Source organism: Motacilla alba, chromosome 1, assembly GCF_015832195.1.
Source record: "Motacilla alba alba isolate MOTALB_02 chromosome 1, Motacilla_alba_V1.0_pri, whole genome shotgun sequence".
Classification (NCBI taxonomy): Eukaryota; Metazoa; Chordata; class Aves; order Passeriformes; family Motacillidae; genus Motacilla; species Motacilla alba.
The window spans coordinates 91,441,912-91,458,667 of NC_052016.1; the positions used below are offsets into that span (position 1 = coordinate 91,441,912).

Here is a 16,756-nt window from a genome sequence, read left to right on the forward strand (position 1 = left end):
CCATGCCTTGTGCACGAGGCTTTCACACCCAGGCAAATCTCGCTAGCACGTTGAAAATGTTTGGATCCCAATAGCACTTGCATCTTTGGGATAAAATCTGTTTGTGACCAATGCTTTCAGATGCAGTAGTACTGACCCAAAGCACAGAAGGGGGTGTATGTGCTATTTTAAATATTCATAAATGTTCGTAATTCTGTGTTAACTCTTTGCATTCTGGTGACTGACCTCAAAGTGCCTCAAGGTCAATTTTTATTATTTAAAAAAACCATAAAAACAACTAAAAAACAACAGAGAGACTTTGGTGTTAAAATTATGAAAGGACCTGGCTGTGGCTGACTGCTTCTTTTTTTGTCTTTTTAAGAAGGAAGCAGAGATGTCCTCTTCCCCTGCCTTTACAAAAGGGATGTGCCTGATGAAAGGAGTAGTTGGCAATGCTGACTTCCCTCAGCTGATGCTTGCAGAGAACAGTCCCTCCCTAGCAGCTGCAGCAACGGTGGGGGGGAGTGCCTGGAGAAAATTACAGCCTAACTACCTGTTTCACAGAAACTTAAAGGATCCTGATAGTGCATTCCCTTTTTTTTTTTTCCAGTGGTGACTAGCAATATTTAGGAAAAGTTTCTGTGAAGTTTGTACCAAGGAAACTGACATTGAGAGGCAGAACTGTCTTACTGTATGTAGAGGTGAAAGTCTGCTCCTTCTGTTGGAAGAAGGCATTTAGACAAGCATTGGCTGGGTGGGCTTAAATTGTACAGATGGGATGGTCTTTAGAATTGCCACCTCTATATCCATGGTTAAATAGTTTTTTTTTGCTGGTGCATTCACTTGGTTTCTGGGTAGAAAGGCATATGCCTAGTCTCAAAATTCACTCTTTGCAAGAGAGCTTAACATGAAAAAGATGTGAGTAAGTGATGGAAAAGTGTGCTCCAGAGCTCACTATTGCCTGCAGAGCTCTGTACGCATGGATGAGTGGGAACTTCATTCCTGTGGAATGCAGAGTTCACTTAATGTTGTGGGCTGCTCCCTGGGTTCACCCACAACTGTTAAACATGGAGAAAACTGCAACTTTGATGAAGTAGCAGATGTCTTCAACTGGGCTTGTTTTTTCACGGCTGAGTCGCTGCCTGTCTGGCACAGGGCAGCGTGGAGCCTGGCTTAGTGCAGGGGCAAAGAGCTTGTTTCTTTCCAGGAATGGGTGTAACCACACTCTTAGGGAAGGAGGAAAGAAGGAAACATAACTCTGCTCAAGTAAACAGCTACACCAGGCTCTGCTAAAGGGAAGGGATAACTCTCTGCTAAAACAGCCCCCTTTTAACCCCCTTTGCCCTAAGCATCTTAAATGGGTTGGAAGGGATACTGTTATATTTGCAAATGGGCTTGATTCTCTCTGTGCTTAGAGGCCTAAGAAAGTAACTAGAATGCCTGCAATTTATACATTTCTATTTAAAATAAAATTGATTGATTCATGTGCTAGTCAAGATCAACATGCTGCTTTTTAACAGAGACATATATTTTGACTCTTGGGTATTTTTTTTTCAGGCATATCATCAGTGTGGGGTACTCATGTGAAAAGTGTGGCTTTATCAGGGCACAGACCTGTAAAATAGGGGTGAAGACACTTTCCCACCCCCATGTCTCTCAGGGTCATCTAGGTAGCACTGCTTTCCTTAGACACTGTGGTACATGGTTCATACAGTTTTCCCTTTGCCTTTCTGGCTCCTTTTGGTAAATATATGTGCACTGCAGAAATGCCTGTGAGCATTGCCAGGCTAATACCTCTGGTTGCACCTCTGTGGCTCAGTAACCAGCAGATCAAGTGGGTATATTGCTTTGAGGAGGTTGAATGAACAGAGTTTCTGTATTTCCCTCTATTGAGCCATGCAGGAATGTCACCTTGCTGCCTATAGCTTGCAACCTTGACACCGTGCTCCCATCTTCAGGGCAGAAATACCCTTGGACCTTTCAACACTAAAGCACCTTTGGTTTCTCCTTTTTACTTGCGAGCATGGAACCTAGAAACATTACAAGAGTTTGAAACTTGTAAGAAGAAAGTTAGCTAGTGGTCCTTGCAAAAGACTAGTGAGTAAAGAAACTGTCCTTGAAACAATCAAGGGGAAAATGTTGGGAGGGTGTTTTATGTAAGATTATTGCATATCACAGTTCAAAGGCAGAACCACATTTATGTACAATTGTCTCTTTATTTTCAGTAGTGGTTTTTGAGCTCTGGTGTGTTTTCCTTAACTACTGAAGTTATTTAAAGCCAATTCTCACTCACAGTGGCCCTCCGTTGACCACAACGCTGCCCAGCTGGTGTGGCCTGATAGCCCGCTGTCTGACAAGTCCCCAGGTTTATGATGTAAGTAGAACAATTCAATGCCTCCTGGTTTTGTTTTTATTTATTAAACTTCAGGAAATCGGTGTTGTTTCTTTTTAGGTAATGTCCTGGTTTCAGCTGGTCTAATAGACATACTGCAAGAACGTGCTGGTTTTCCTAGGCAGAAAAGATTTAAGATTGTCTCCCCTGAGGCAAAAGCTTCTGGTGTTTGAGATCAGGAATTATCTTATTGTTCAAATACTACATTAGAAAAATAAAATTTAAGGACATGGGGAAGTTACATGCCTAGTCAATAACCCAGTTCAGTGAATCACGTCAAAATATTCAGTCACTTCTCAAGGCTTTTGGACAAGATTCTCTGTCTGTTACTGCTAAACTTTGAGGTCTCCTTAGAGATGTCATTGACACATTTATCCAGCTGGAAAAAGCCTGGTAGCGCTTCCCTTCGTTGTTTCCACTGCTAAATTTGAGATGAGATTTCAGAAACTGTTAATCAGTTACTTATCTCAGTCTAGCAGGTCACAACGCTGTTTTTACAGCCGTATCTTGCAATAATTAGTGTTCTGTTCTCATATTATTCTTGTAGGATCCTGACACTTGTTATTCTTATCTGTACAGTGCTTCTGAAATCTACAACCTTTCATGAGCTGCTTGTAAATAAAGCTGTATTTCTGTGTGGGACATCTCAAATTTGCAGGTTCTCTGGGGTATTAATATCTCTATGCTCAAGTAGTCTTGGACCAGTTGTCTATTAATCATTCCCTAAAAATTACGTATTCTAATTGCATCTTCGAAATCTTCCCCGCATTTCTTTCTGGGTATCATTAGCATCTTACTTTTACCTGATAGAAAAATTTCAAAGAACTTTGAGATACCTGTTGCCCATTTGGAACTACAGTAATGCAAGAATTGGCCTAGTTCCCATCTTTGCAATGGCACTGGAGGTCTTGAAACACGTCCAGATTGGAAGGCATCCATCAGACCAATTAGCCCTTGTGCAGTACCAATATGTCTGTCTTTGTATGATCACATGAGAGTAATTGTCCAAAAACTGAGGATGAACATGGAAGCTTTGACTCTCATTTTCTCTTATAGTTGGCTCTTTTTCTTCTTTTTTTTTTTGTCCCCATTACTCATCATTGTTGGCTACTACCAGATATGGAAACTTGTTATTTAATGGATTGGCTCTGTGATACACACAGGACATTAACTTCATTAAAAATGCTTGTTAGGTTGTATACTTTGTTAAGGTGCATAATATGGAACTTTCCTATTGTATTCCCTTTCCTGTTCCTATTTCAGTGTAGTGCTGCAATTGTCTTAGGAAAGAATATGATTTTGAAGTTTTATTTCTACCTTCTTTTCAAGATTTCTGAACCCTGCAGTTGCTTTGTCTTTTTGGTTCTTTACATGGCTGACTTTGCTACAGCACTTGGCTGTGACATTTCGTTACTGGTTCATAAACTGTGGAATCTTTTTGCCTTTCTATTAAATGAAGGTGAAGCAACAGAAACAGCCATGTCTTTGTGGGGACAGAAACTGCTTGGAATAGTGTTTTTGTGAGGTATTTCCAGGAAAATTAAATGACACACCTGTGAGAATTAAAGACTGAAGATTGTCAGTTAAACAATAAAAAAAAAAGAAGTCTGTAAATGCTCAATAAATTATGGCATAGCTATAAAATATTTTTCTCAAACAAGTGTTAAATCCTGGATCTCATTACATGTGCATGTCTGAATTATGATATCTATATAGAGAAGAAAGCAGTAAGTATGTGGCTATGCTGATTGTATATTTGTAGATTGTTTTTAGCTTTTGTTGTTTCAGGTTTTCTTTTCTTTGACTTAATCACAACCTTAGTTAGAATTCATTCTCATTTCCACATGTGGGAGTAGGTCTTTTTAATTAAATGCCAAAGGGGGGGTTCAAAAGTCTGAAAGTCAAATAATCCTCCAATGCAGCCCACCCACAACTTATTCCTCAGCATGACATTGTGTCCTCTAAGCCTCAATTTGCATGGAGTGTGTGTAGGGCTCTGAGTCAGCCCACAAGGGTGAGGTACAGTGGATCTTTTCCAGACATGATGTTACTGTTCCTTGCTGACATTCTCCCACTGCTGTAAGGCTGTGCCACTAGGCTGTTTCCAACCCAGACAGACAAGTTGGACTTTAAAGCACGAAAAGATGCTGCAGTAATCAGTTTAAATTTTGAAAATTGTAATTTTAGTCACTGTTTTCCTCTTCTGGTGTTATCAGTGCATGACCATTCGGCAGGGCTTTCCAGCTTACCCTAAACTGATGTAGGTCAGTTATTTTGCTTTTTATTTTGAAATGTGCTTTGAAACTTTTAGTAATTTTCTGTTCTATCAGTCATTTATTCCAACTGAAAGAAGCGCTCCTGGGGTTACTCTGTTGTTGTTGTTTGTTTGTTTCGGGGCAGTTGTACACTTCCAAAAAAAAGTATTTCTTGCACATACACAGTATGACAACTTGGTATGAAACTAGAAACAATTGAAGTAATTTATAAATATGTAAGCCCAGTGAAGAAACTTGATTTGCAATCTTTGGAGGAGATAACTTCCAAAATGGATAGGAAAACTGTTCCCCCTTCGCCCTCCTTAGTGGTTCTAGCTTCATAGCAAAAATTACTTTGTTTCCTTGGTGAATTTAAATTCAGCTGAGAAAGAGAGAAACTAAATTGAGTATCAGGTTTAAGTTTGAATATATTCTGCATGTGTGGTACTTTATGCTTTCATTTTGGTGCCACAAGACAAGTAACTTTTAATGCAAGTTCTGTTATCTGTGGTGCCTGTGTTGTGTTCAGCACCAGCATTTGTGATGACTGCCAGCACTTTGCACGTGCATCGTACTTTGCTTGTGTTTTTTTTACATTGTCTTAGGAGACAATAAAGGCTGGCTTTGTGAGCAGTAACTCAAATAAGCTTTTATAACAAAAAACATCTCCAGCATGTATTCTTAGGAGCAGGAACAGCTTTTACCACAAAGAGAATAGTCTGCAGAGAGGTCCCTCAAGGTTATGGTCAGCACATCAAAGCAGAATTCAGGCTTTTGCAGAGTTTTGGATTCAGGTCTTTAGCCATTCTAGTGTGTCAACTTCAGTAGTGTTGTTCAGACCTGCGTTTTCTGAGTGAATTGAAGCTTTTCCTACAGAACCGTAGGGGATTGCAGAGGCCTGTTCAGGGTTATTCTTGGGAGTATTTCAAGTCTCTGTGGATCTATTTGGATACATTTCCTGTCTTTCTTGAACGAATTGTTCATGCTGCATGAAGCACGATAAGTTTATTCACCCATTCTCTTTGTTTGCAAACATTGTAAAACTGTATAGTACATGAGATTTTTTTGTGGGTGTTCTCTGGGGAAATATAGGAAATAAAATCCATGCTGCTTGCAGTACTGTTCAGAATGGAAACAAGTAAGTGGACCTTGGCTTCTACGAGGCAATGTTTGTTCACTACCTTGAGAGAAAGCTCAGTGTTTTCTCTGGAACTGATCATGTTTAGGTACATGTAAGTGCAGCCTGGGACAAACCAAGAAAGACTGAGTCAGGACTTGCCATACAGTATAAAGCCCATGACCCTCTCTTTCAGTATCACGCATCCAAGAGCGCCTCAGCCTTTTGGGGAAGCTCAAGTGTAGTAGTAGTGTGTTCTTACAGTTTCTGATCTGCTAGGTGGCTGCAAGGGTTCACTGCTCAATAGCATTGTGGAGACAGGAGGTGCTTTGGGAGCTTGCTGCAGCCACTTCACACGTGGGCCTGGTACAGCAATGACTTCTGTTAGCTCTGCCTTCCCCTCCTTGGTGCCTCTCCAAGACCATGAAGGGGAATGTGTGATAGACCTTAGCAGCTTCTTTGACTTTTAAAAATATAATCAGTCAACAGTCACAAAATTCCTGCTTCTTGCTCATTTTTCTGATTTTCATCCTTATTTGAACACCTCCTCTTCAAAACAATATATATACAGATGGCAGATTTTCTTAAACTGGTTATTTTGTGACTCTTTTAATGATTTTGGTCTCATTTGTCAGACTTTTTTTTTTGCAACTAAAAGATTGCAAAGGCTATTTCTGTCAATTATAGCTGAACCTCCTCATTTCTCCCCTTTTTTCTATTTAAGATGGTGCCAGTAGGTCAGTGTTTTCTTTGTGATCAAAAACGCAAGTGTCCTAACCCATATTTGCTCTTTGAGAACAGTGCTCTCTATCAGACTCACCGTGTCACAAAAAAGCAATGATAAATTTGGATGCCATAAAGATTCTAAGAAATTAGCATTCCTTCGAAGTAGAGCTTGTCTTGCACTCAGCACTGAACTGTACCATTTCTTTAGTTGATTTTGGCAAACTCCTCTTCTAGTCCTTGTTAGTTATATATTCTGTATCATCTAGAGGCTTCTGCTGCTTCATTTTGTCTGATTATCTTTCTGACATAATGACAGGAAGCTTTCCCAGGAAGTTTTATTTAGCCAGGAGCTGCATTTTTCATCATGGACAGGTTAATCAGCATTTTCCATCTCCAGTGCCCTGAACTCCTGTTCTGCAGTAGAGGCAGAGCTTTCTGTTCATGTTGATCACAGATATCCCATCTCACACGGCCTGTGCCTCCCTTCCTTTGCCGCAGTGCAAGAAAATAATGCATTTTGAGAACATAGTCCGATCCGTGTCCAGCCTACCGAGGGAACAGCAATACACAGTTCAGCTCCTGCTAAGCACTACAGAGCCATTCATGTGGGGAAATAATTGCTTTCAGTTGCAAGAAAGCAAACTTATAGCACTGATTAGAATTTTCTTCAAATATGAAGAAAGCCCATTTTCTGACCAATTCAACTATTTTGCCTTTTACCACTTTAAACAGGAGTGGAACACAGTACAATTATTGTTGTGTTATGCTGTGATAGAGAAATGAAGTGCTTTATTGCACTTTGGCAATTTCTATTCTCTGACTAAGTATTTCATTCCATCTCTGCCAAAATAAATTCACAGAGTTTTGTGAGCCACTTAAATGATTTTGAGAAGAAAACACATTAGAACTGGTTACAAAACTATGAAACACGCATTTTGTTGTATCCATCCTTTATAGCTCGGGACCATGGTGAAGAACTAGGTCAAGTAATTCTTTATTTAGGAATAGGTAAAAGTAAGGAGATAGTTTGAAAAAATATTGTTAATTCTTGATGTGTAACAAAAAAGTGTTGAGGAATCCTTGAATACAGATATTTTGGGCTTTCTGAATTCTTATTGACCTGCATGAAAAGTTTGCTAATGAATTTGACTAATTAACAACGGATGCAACTCTGTATCTGGAGTGGCTGAACTGTGCTTGATCTCCTCTACTGCCTTCTAAATTGTCATGCAAAACCCAACATGTACCACTCATCTCTTGTACTTCTGGTGTACTTCCAGTGCTACTAAATCCCGGGTTACCCGTTTCATAACCTAGTTCTTGGCTTCAGCTCCCTCTCATCTCTCCCCAGTAGCAGTAGTTATACAGGGAACAGTAAGCTGATTTGCAAACACTGGGTTCAAGGTTATTTTTAACTTTTCTTAAGGTGGAACCTTATCTCTTCTGTATTGATATGCAGGTGAATTCTTCAGTTATGTTCTGGGTGAAGGAAGGTGCTGTGCACTGTATAAAGATGATTTTTTTTTTCTTCAGAATCAGGAACAGCTTCGGGAAGAGGATTCTGATTTTATTCTGAATGATGGTGACCTTACCGTGACATATGGTGATACAACAATAACTGCAAATGGTTCTTCTGGCCCCCATACAGCTACCACTAACCTTGACAGCAGGAGAACAAAAAGTAGTTCAGAGGAAGCACTGGAACATGATTTGGGAGCAGCAGATCATGAAGTTACAAGCAGGGGTACCCGGCTAGTATTTCCTCTGGAATACAATGCATGATTACTGACTCAGTAAAAATAACTCTTGCTCTGTGAATGGATCAAGGAAGACTGCAGGCCACTGTGTCACTTGAGGTGGGGGTGTTTATTGAAACAAGTTAACATGCAGAAGTGGTTTTACTAGGGTCTGAAGATGTCACCTATTTTTTACTCAAGATGCTGACAGTGGGGTTTTCTAAATGTCTGGAAATAGACAAATGAGAAAACTGGTTACTCTCCTCTTTCCAACTGCTTATCAAATCCAAGTATAACTAGCATGCTGCAATTGTCTTGTTCAGCTGCAGCAGCTCTCTCTCTGAAGAGAGGTACATGAAAATGTTGTCATAGAACTGAGCTTGTCTTGGCTTAGCTTGAGAATGTGAAAGGACAACTATAAACTTGAAAATTATTAAGAGACAAAAAAGATTGTGTGTGTATCTGAATGTGAAGAGATCCATTGTTAACTTCTCTCTTGAGGTTGAGGAAACTCAAGTGAAATGGGACAGTAAACATTAGGGTTACAGATGTGTGAATGAAAGACTGGGGAATCTGTTACTGCAAAATATACTTAATCTACTTCAGGGAAAAAAAGGGAAAATAAGATTTCTTCACTGGCCAGCTGTTTAAATAGGAAGGCAATGAAAGCTACTTGTCCCTTTAGCTTTGGGCAACTTGACTATTACTCTTAGCCTAACTTCTAGTGCCTCAAAAGAAAAACAAAAACCATCCAGCTTCCTGTGGTCTAAGATGTACCCGAAGCCAATGTGAGCCTGGACCCAGGCTCTCTCGGGTAGCAGTCACGAAGTAAAACTTTCTTTTGTATGAAGATAGTTGGAAACTTTGGCTGGGGAAAACAGCAGATAGGAGGAGGAGAGAAATAAAGAGAGAGAGAGAGGCAGTATTGAACTTGCATGGAACCAGGAGGTTTCATATTGCTCAGAAGAATTCATGGACTCTGCTTACAGTTCTTGTGTGTGACAAACAGCAAACATCTAATTAAACAGACAAACAAATACTACTATTTTTACCATTTGTGACTATCCTAAAAGAAAGCTGTTTACCTTGTTCTCTCTTGCAGAGTAGATGTGAAACTTCAGTGGGGCATTGCACAACAGCATATAAGCTACAGAAGTGATGAACTGTAGTATCATCTTAAATGTGAAAAGGGAAGAATCTCTGACTAGTATTTAGCCCACTTACATGTAGGCTAGCTTTAACTTATTGCTAAATGCTTTTTAATTTCCAGATGAGGAGATAATCATTGTCTTTGCCAATAGCTGAAAATGTATGCTTTGAAGAGCCTTTCAGCTATTTAAAGCATGCTAAAATGTGATTTCATTCTCATGTCTCAAAAGATTTATTTTTTTAAAGAGTTTGTGGCCCACTAACGTGATGTAATATCAGTTTGTCCAAAAAGTGTGTTTTTCTTGCTGCCATTTCAGTTGTTCCTCTCATAAAATTGTGTGTGAATAAATACCCACTCTGTTTTTCCTTAACTATTAAACTTATTGGGCTAACCTCAGTACGTGAACTTCCTGCTGCAGAGGAACTTTGCAGTTGTGTTGTCTAGTCTGCTTTCTTTCAAATGTGATCTCTAATGAGTGATCTACCTCCTTGTCTGTCCCTCCAAGGTAAATTTATAAAGGATATTGATCTGTAACAACTGTCTCACATTATTAAGAAAAGAGACGAGGAAACCAGGAGTCTTTTTGTGGAAAAATTGTAAGACCAATATAGAATCACAGACTATTTGCAGTTGGAAGGGACACACAAAGACCATCAAGTCCAACTCCTGGCCATGCATAGCACCATCCCCAGGGGTCACATCCTGTGCCTGAGAGTGCTGTCCAAATGCTTTTTGAACTCTCAGGCTGCTGCTGTGACCACTGCCCTGGAGAGCTGTTCTAGTGCCCAACCACCCTTTGGGTGAACTTTGGGTGAAGAACAGCCTTTTTCTAATATCCACCCTAAACCTCCCCCGACAAAACTACAGACCATTCCCTGGGCCCTGTCACTGGTCACCACAGAGAAGAGATCAGTGCCTGTCCCTCCTCTTCCCCTCATAAAGAAGTCGTAGACTGCAGTGAGGGAGCTTTGCTCTTAAATGGTGCAGAGTAACAAACCCTGATGAAGATGGCTGAGCCGAACAACTACTTTTCAGGCCTGCATGTGTTTTGCAAAAAGAAAAGCTAATTCCTTTCACTTATCTGGGAGCACAGGCAGTTTATCAGTTAAAGCTGAGGAGCCATGAGCAGATCCTGTGACTGCCAAGAGCACTGCTACAACCAGGGGCCCAACACTGGAATTTCCTGGGTGCTTTCCGTGAGAGGTGTTCCAAGCTGGTTCCAGGAGCAGCTCTGATCCTCAGTCTCCAGTTATCAGAAAGGAGGAGCACTATGACAAGTGTGTTTACGCTCTCTGCTACATGTCTACTATGCAATGTAAACTGGCTTTTCTGATAAGCCCGAACAAGGGTGAAGTATCGCATACTTGGTACCTGACCAAGTCTAGCCCTATTCCAAGGATGCATGTTTTCTGACCTATGAAAGGACAAAAAAAATTATTTACTTTTACAATGAAGGAATTGCCTTTGGGGAAAAGACTGCAGGAATTTTAACTGGAGGAGAGAAAAAAATTCCTTTTTTTGGCTGACCTTCCGAAGAGCTGATCTTAAGCAAGTAAATAGCAAAGGTAAAAATGATGTCCATTATTAATGAAATGATGGCTACTATGTTTTACTCCTGGGGAGAGGGAAAGCTCTCACAGTAGGAGTTCTAGAAACCTTAACAGATATCGTGAGCTGCTCATGCTACTTAGGAGGCCAGATTCTGTGATTTTCATCTTTATAATAAGATTGGCATGGTCCTTCATGGATAATATCAATTTAACTCCAATTGCAGTCTCTCTTTAGACAGTATTGGTCAGCAGAATGTCTTTTAGTCTTATTCTGGACAATAAAACCCTAAGAACTAATATGCTTCACATGCCTTTTAAAGAAAGGTTCAGTGTTTCTTTTAACTCTGAAGCAGCTCCCTGGAATAACATGCTTGACCTCAGCCTTGGCAGACATGGTGTCTGCTTCTGCACAAGTGTGGGAATGGAATTTGGATACTCTCAAGCCTAAACTTCATATGCTTTTCTTTAACATTTGGGGGAGGACCTTTTTGGGGGAGAAATCAGAGAAGTTACAGATGCATCAGCAGGGAGTATTCCTCTCCAAAATTACTGAACTCATGACCCACTGAAACTTTAGAAGAAAGGGAAGACAACCCACGACTAGGAGACACAGACCATCCAGGAGAAAAGCAGCCCTGGACTGGCTATGAACAATCTTGGTCATAATCAGAGTTGCAGAAAGTAGGACAAAGCTGCTGAATAGGTTGAACACATTAATCAGTCAAAATCATGTAGATTAACAAATTCAAATATCCCTCTATTGGAAAACACTCATTGTAAGAAGCAGCCCATGCAAACCTTCTTTTCAATGCAGAAGCAGGGTCCCATGGTTTAGGTGACAGCTTAATATGGCACAGTGAAAAACCACAGATACTTCTTGGTCTGGAATTTTTGGGAGTGCCATTCTGAAAAATAACTTCCAGTAGAAATAAGCCTGCAAAGTGAAAGAGGAGGAAAGTGTGGAGGAAACAGTGAATTACAAAGCCAGGAAATGGTTTAAACAGGCAGCTCTACTGTGGGAACAGCACTGTAAACAATTGCTATTCTTAATCTTGCAATCCTAAATGCTGAGAAGTTATGTTGGCTTCTGCATACCTTATCTAAAACAAGGGCTGAGGGATAATGCAAAAGTAATAAAATCACCCTATTCCAACTGATCACAAAATGAAAGGCTTTTACAGGGTAGCACTGACTTGCTTCTACTCCAGAGTGAGGAAAGTAACTTTGAACTATTTTTTAAAGTAAGCTGACATCATTACTATGTTTTCTTGATTCTAAACTGCCTGTAGTAAGGTTGAGAGCAGTTCTTAGGGTAACATTTGTGTGATAAATATGGAGGAGCCTTATGAAACATGCACACATATAAACAGGATGCAAAAGCTTATCTAATATTTGAATTTGTGTTGCAGACTCAAATGACATTTCATCTCTTCCTTTGATACTTGCAATTTATATAAGTTTTTGTTATGGGAATTAAACAGTTGCAACAAAGCAATTGAATATTAGAATCAGTTCCGATTTTCAGGTAATAAAATGATCTATCTGGTTTGGCTGCTTTATTCACACTTCCTCTGGTATTTTCTTGATAGTAATCTATTTTGCACTGCCCCATCTGGACTTGCTGACATCCAAAATGCCAGTGGGTTTGAAGATTTATCTAGGGACTGAATGTTAAATGGGTGAGACAGCTCATTGTAATTGATACTGGAATAAAAGACTTTATTAGTTGCCTGCACTGTCTCTATCAGGGAACTTGCTGGTGGAGAAAGGTATGTGCAGGGAGGGAGAGAAGCCCTGGCTTATTGAAGACCTCCTAAGCTGCCATGGGTAAAGCCAGTGCTCCCCTCAGGTTCTTGTGCAATAGTACAGAGCCAGAAAGGATTTCTATTGGTGTATTCAAGGGAGCAGCAATCTTTGTCCCAGGAAAATTAAAAATATTTGCATTAGTTGTAGCTTTTATTAACATAATCATTTTTAGTTTAATTTTCTGGAGCCCCATTTCCTGCAGATTTTTTAACCTTTTGGAGCTTGAAAATGTCACATATAAACATATTAGATAAGATTTTTAAAAAGGAGAGAGAGAGGCAGAAAAGTCAAACTTCACTTTGGTGCCTGAGTACAATTTCAAAGCTATGCTACACTGCTAACTTATGCAAATTTGATTAATTAAATGGCAATAATTTGAAATGCTGCAATTAAAGGTCGCTTTCCTGCTTCCAATTGAAAAAAAGCCTCCAGATTTGCATTCCCTCAGAGAAAGTGAATGCCCAACTTAAAAGGTTTTTGCTGCAATGTTAAAATACTTAACTTTGGGCTATGAGAAATGAATTGGATTTATTTTTTAACTAGTAAAATCTCTGAAGTTGTTATTACTGTGGCAGGGAGAAGTAGGTCATGCAGTTCCGTGTTGTAATATATTTATGACTTTTGTTTCCAGACTTTAGTTTAATCAGGGAGGTTATCCTCCACTGCCTGATTTTGAATTTCAGTCCTAAATTACTTGGCTTGAATGTCTTGATGTTGACACAGATTAATACCAGAAAGCAGAACACCAGAAGGCATTCCTCTGGATCGCATCAGCCGATTAGTAATAGCTGTTGTGAAATAACAACTTCCAGCACACGGGGTCACTTGAGGTAAGTTTGTCTGATTTGAGTTTGGGATACCAGAAGTTAAAAAAAGGGAGGTAAAATCACATGACCCATAGCTGGTTCTGATGGAGCAAGGAGAATGTAAGCCATCTAAGGATGTCCCAAATTTGCTTCGTTTCTTTAAGGGAGACAGGATGCCATACCTTGCCTTTGCAGTTACAGGCTGGCTGCTACAGGTTGCCCTTTAATTAGTTTTGGTCTGTTCATAATGCTCAAAATCAGAAGCAGCATTTAAAAAATGCGTGTGTTAAAGTGGTAGGTGCTGCTGTCTATCTCTTGTCCTCAGCAAGCCTCTCCTGTAGAAAAGCAAGTTGAGTTATCATTCAGGCAATGCAGTCAAACCTCCACGCACCACTCACCACAGCTGGCTCAGCGATAGAGGCAAGAAAGGCTCTTTTGCAAGGTTTTATTCCAGCAGAGTAACACCATCGCCGAAAGATAAACCCGGGGAAAAGAGGATGAACCACGCGGAGCAGGCAGCATTTCACCCGAATTTTCAGTTTACCATTCTTGTCACTTATGATAGAAATGTATCAGTAAGGTTTCAGAAGGTGTCTTAGGGTTATTTCAAACATAAAAATTCACTAGGTATCCAAAGCATATCACGCTGGCCTGACTAAGACTGCTGTGGTAGATGGTCTGTCCAAAACCTCTGGTGCTTCTGTTCCCTTGAGGCACCTAAAGCCTGCACGGTATGATAGGTTCAAGCTGGGCGTGGTCCAACTGCTGTTAGGGAGGGCTGTAATGGATCTTTAGTCCTAGCCTTGCAAGAGATAAACACAGTTTCTTGTGCGCAAGAAACTGGGTGCTACTGCACCAAATATCTGTAACAATGCTGAAGTAATTGCTGTGAGCAGAGGTTAGAAGAACTGCAATATAGTCCTGTATCCCCTGACACATTCTCTTCATTGTGCTGACAGCTCCACGACAGCTGTCCTTCCAATATTTGCCCTTGAAGCAGTGAGGATGTAAGGAGAACAGCAATTCTCTGCAGCACCAGGGCTCAGTTTCTTGGTCTTCAGCACACCAGCGGTGGGCAGGTCTCCGAGTCCTAGTTTGGGAGCTCAGTATCCTAAAGAGGTTAAATGGCAAGGAATTATTTAAATACAACAGTGGGCGGGGAGGAGAGAGAAAGCAAAATGTTACGAAAGCTCTCCATGTTGTGAGGATAGTAGCAGTGGAGGATGGGGAATAAACACCTGCTGGGCTTTCTGCCACTGGCTGGCTTGTGTACAAGCTTGGCTAAACTTTCATTCATCATTCAAGATACTGCAGCAAATTCAGCTTTGAGTCTCTTGATTGAGGCTTCATCCAAGCATTCTGTTCTCAAGAGAAGAAATGTTAGTGCTGCTTGGAACTCCTGCTCTGCTAACAAGTTTCAGGTTAGGTATGAAGAGGGTGTTACTGTTCTAGATCAGCACTATCTTTCAATTTTTTATTCCTTACTTCAAAAAGACCTTATTTCAAATAGACCTTGGAGTCACTGGGAAGTGGCAGGGACAAGGTGGTGGTAGCTTTTGTGGTGTTAATTGTGTCCCACTGAGTTACACCATTGGCTGCACTAGAACAAATAATCATAGCTGTTATTTGTAGACATGAGAAATATGTCTTCTCTTCTTACTTGGCTGATAGTAATACAAAACTTACTGTGGCTGGACACATTTGCGATATACATGAACTTCATATTTTATCTTGGACGTAAAAAAGGCTGATACTGTCAGGTCTTTCCTCAAGGCAAAGCCAGCAACTCAGCTCTCTTCTCATAGTACAGAATTGATTTAGAGTTCCCCTCCTTGAAATCTAATTAATGGTTTCCACCTTGGAGCATCTCTACCCTAGGAAGGGTTGCCAGGTACAACAAAAAGTAAATATTATGTAGAGACATAAAATACAGATTTACATCAACATGGCTAGGATAGAGAGGTGTTATAACTTCTAAATCTGTTGTTAGAAAGAGTGAATGATCATGCAGACAAAGGAGGTCATGATATACTTAATTTTAAGAGATATTTGGAAAGTCCTTTCTCAAAAAGCCTTGGCTCATGCTCTCTTAGTCACTGTAGGAAGATGAATCTATGAGGATTAATAAATGACCATTTATTCTCTCTTCTGTTTCTTATCTTTTCAACAGTTTTCACAATGGAGAGAAGTTACTAGCACTGTCATCTAGAGATTTGTAGGGCTGGATCTGGAGAAGGGAATCACAGGAAAGTGAAAAATGAAGGGGATACTCAGTTAATTCTGGAACCCAAGGTTGATTGCAAAATGGGGTGTTGCGCTTAGTGAAAAGCATTTCCAGTGTGTGTGCGCCTACAAGTGCAACAGCCTATAAAATAGCTGCTTGTCTGTCAGAAAGAGCTTGGAATCACCCTGGTTAGTGTTCAGAAGACAGCAGGAGTGATTAAAAAGACAATGCTGAGAGCTGAAGCCAAACTCACAAACCATCTGTTGCACCGTAAATCCAGTGCAGGAGCTGCTCGTCCGTGCTGTCCAGAGCAGTGTTGTGTGGGTGGCTCTGTCAGTCCTCTGAGGACGTGAGGTAGAGCTTTGGCAGAGATACCAGAGGAGAGTCTACTTTGTCTCGCATTATCCCATCATATATAGACAGTAATTTTTCAGTATGCTAACATCAGCTGAATATTTGAACTGGATCAAACAAAGGAGGAGTGGAAATAATGAAAAGAGATGGTGATGAGAATTTAACCCTGCTTGAAGAGCTACAGACATTCTTCACACTGACTTCCTTTCCCCAGCCATTCTGTATTTTCTTAAATGTACTTATAAAGGATATTTGTCAATCTAACATTGCTTCTGTTCCAAGACTAGGGCACCTCTGCTATGACTGAGTTCAATAATCTCAAAGAAACTGAATTTTGTTAATTCTGATATCTGTTATTTTTCCTAAACAAGAGTGAGTTCACAAAGTAAAAACTATTCCTGCTAAACTAATCCACAGTCCAAGACAAAGTGATATCTGAGAAGCACTTAAAGTAAAATAAACCATGTGTGTTTTGGAGTTAGGAGCAGTTTTCCTTTTAAAAAGAATTTTAAGAAGAATAAAAAGTGACAGCTTACATTCAGTTTTTGTGTAGGGTAACACGTGAAAATGTGACTATTTCTATATACATTATGTGTCCTGAGACATTTGATCAATTAAATAAAATTATCAAATCCATCCCTATTAAAAATCTTAAACAAAA

The 16,756-nt window shown here is 40.1% G+C and overlaps 1 protein-coding gene across 3 annotated transcripts in view; it reads left to right on the plus strand.

The window, feature by feature from the left end:
• SLC9A7 (solute carrier family 9 member A7) overlaps window positions 1-16,756 on the plus strand; it is a 76,272-nt gene extending 59,516 nt beyond the window's left edge. For 2 of the 3 annotated variants that reach the window (XM_038127435.1, XM_038127339.1), the window contains 2 exons: window positions 2,248-2,353; window positions 8,003-9,774. In XM_038127435.1, coding sequence (XP_037983363.1) covers window positions 2,248-2,353; window positions 8,003-8,251 — 355 coding nt within the window. In that variant the 3' untranslated portion in view covers window positions 8,252-9,774. Of the gene's footprint in view, window positions 1-2,247; window positions 2,354-8,002; window positions 9,775-13,434; window positions 13,542-15,687 lie in introns of those variants that run through there. The other variant, XM_038127530.1, reaches the window with a different exon arrangement.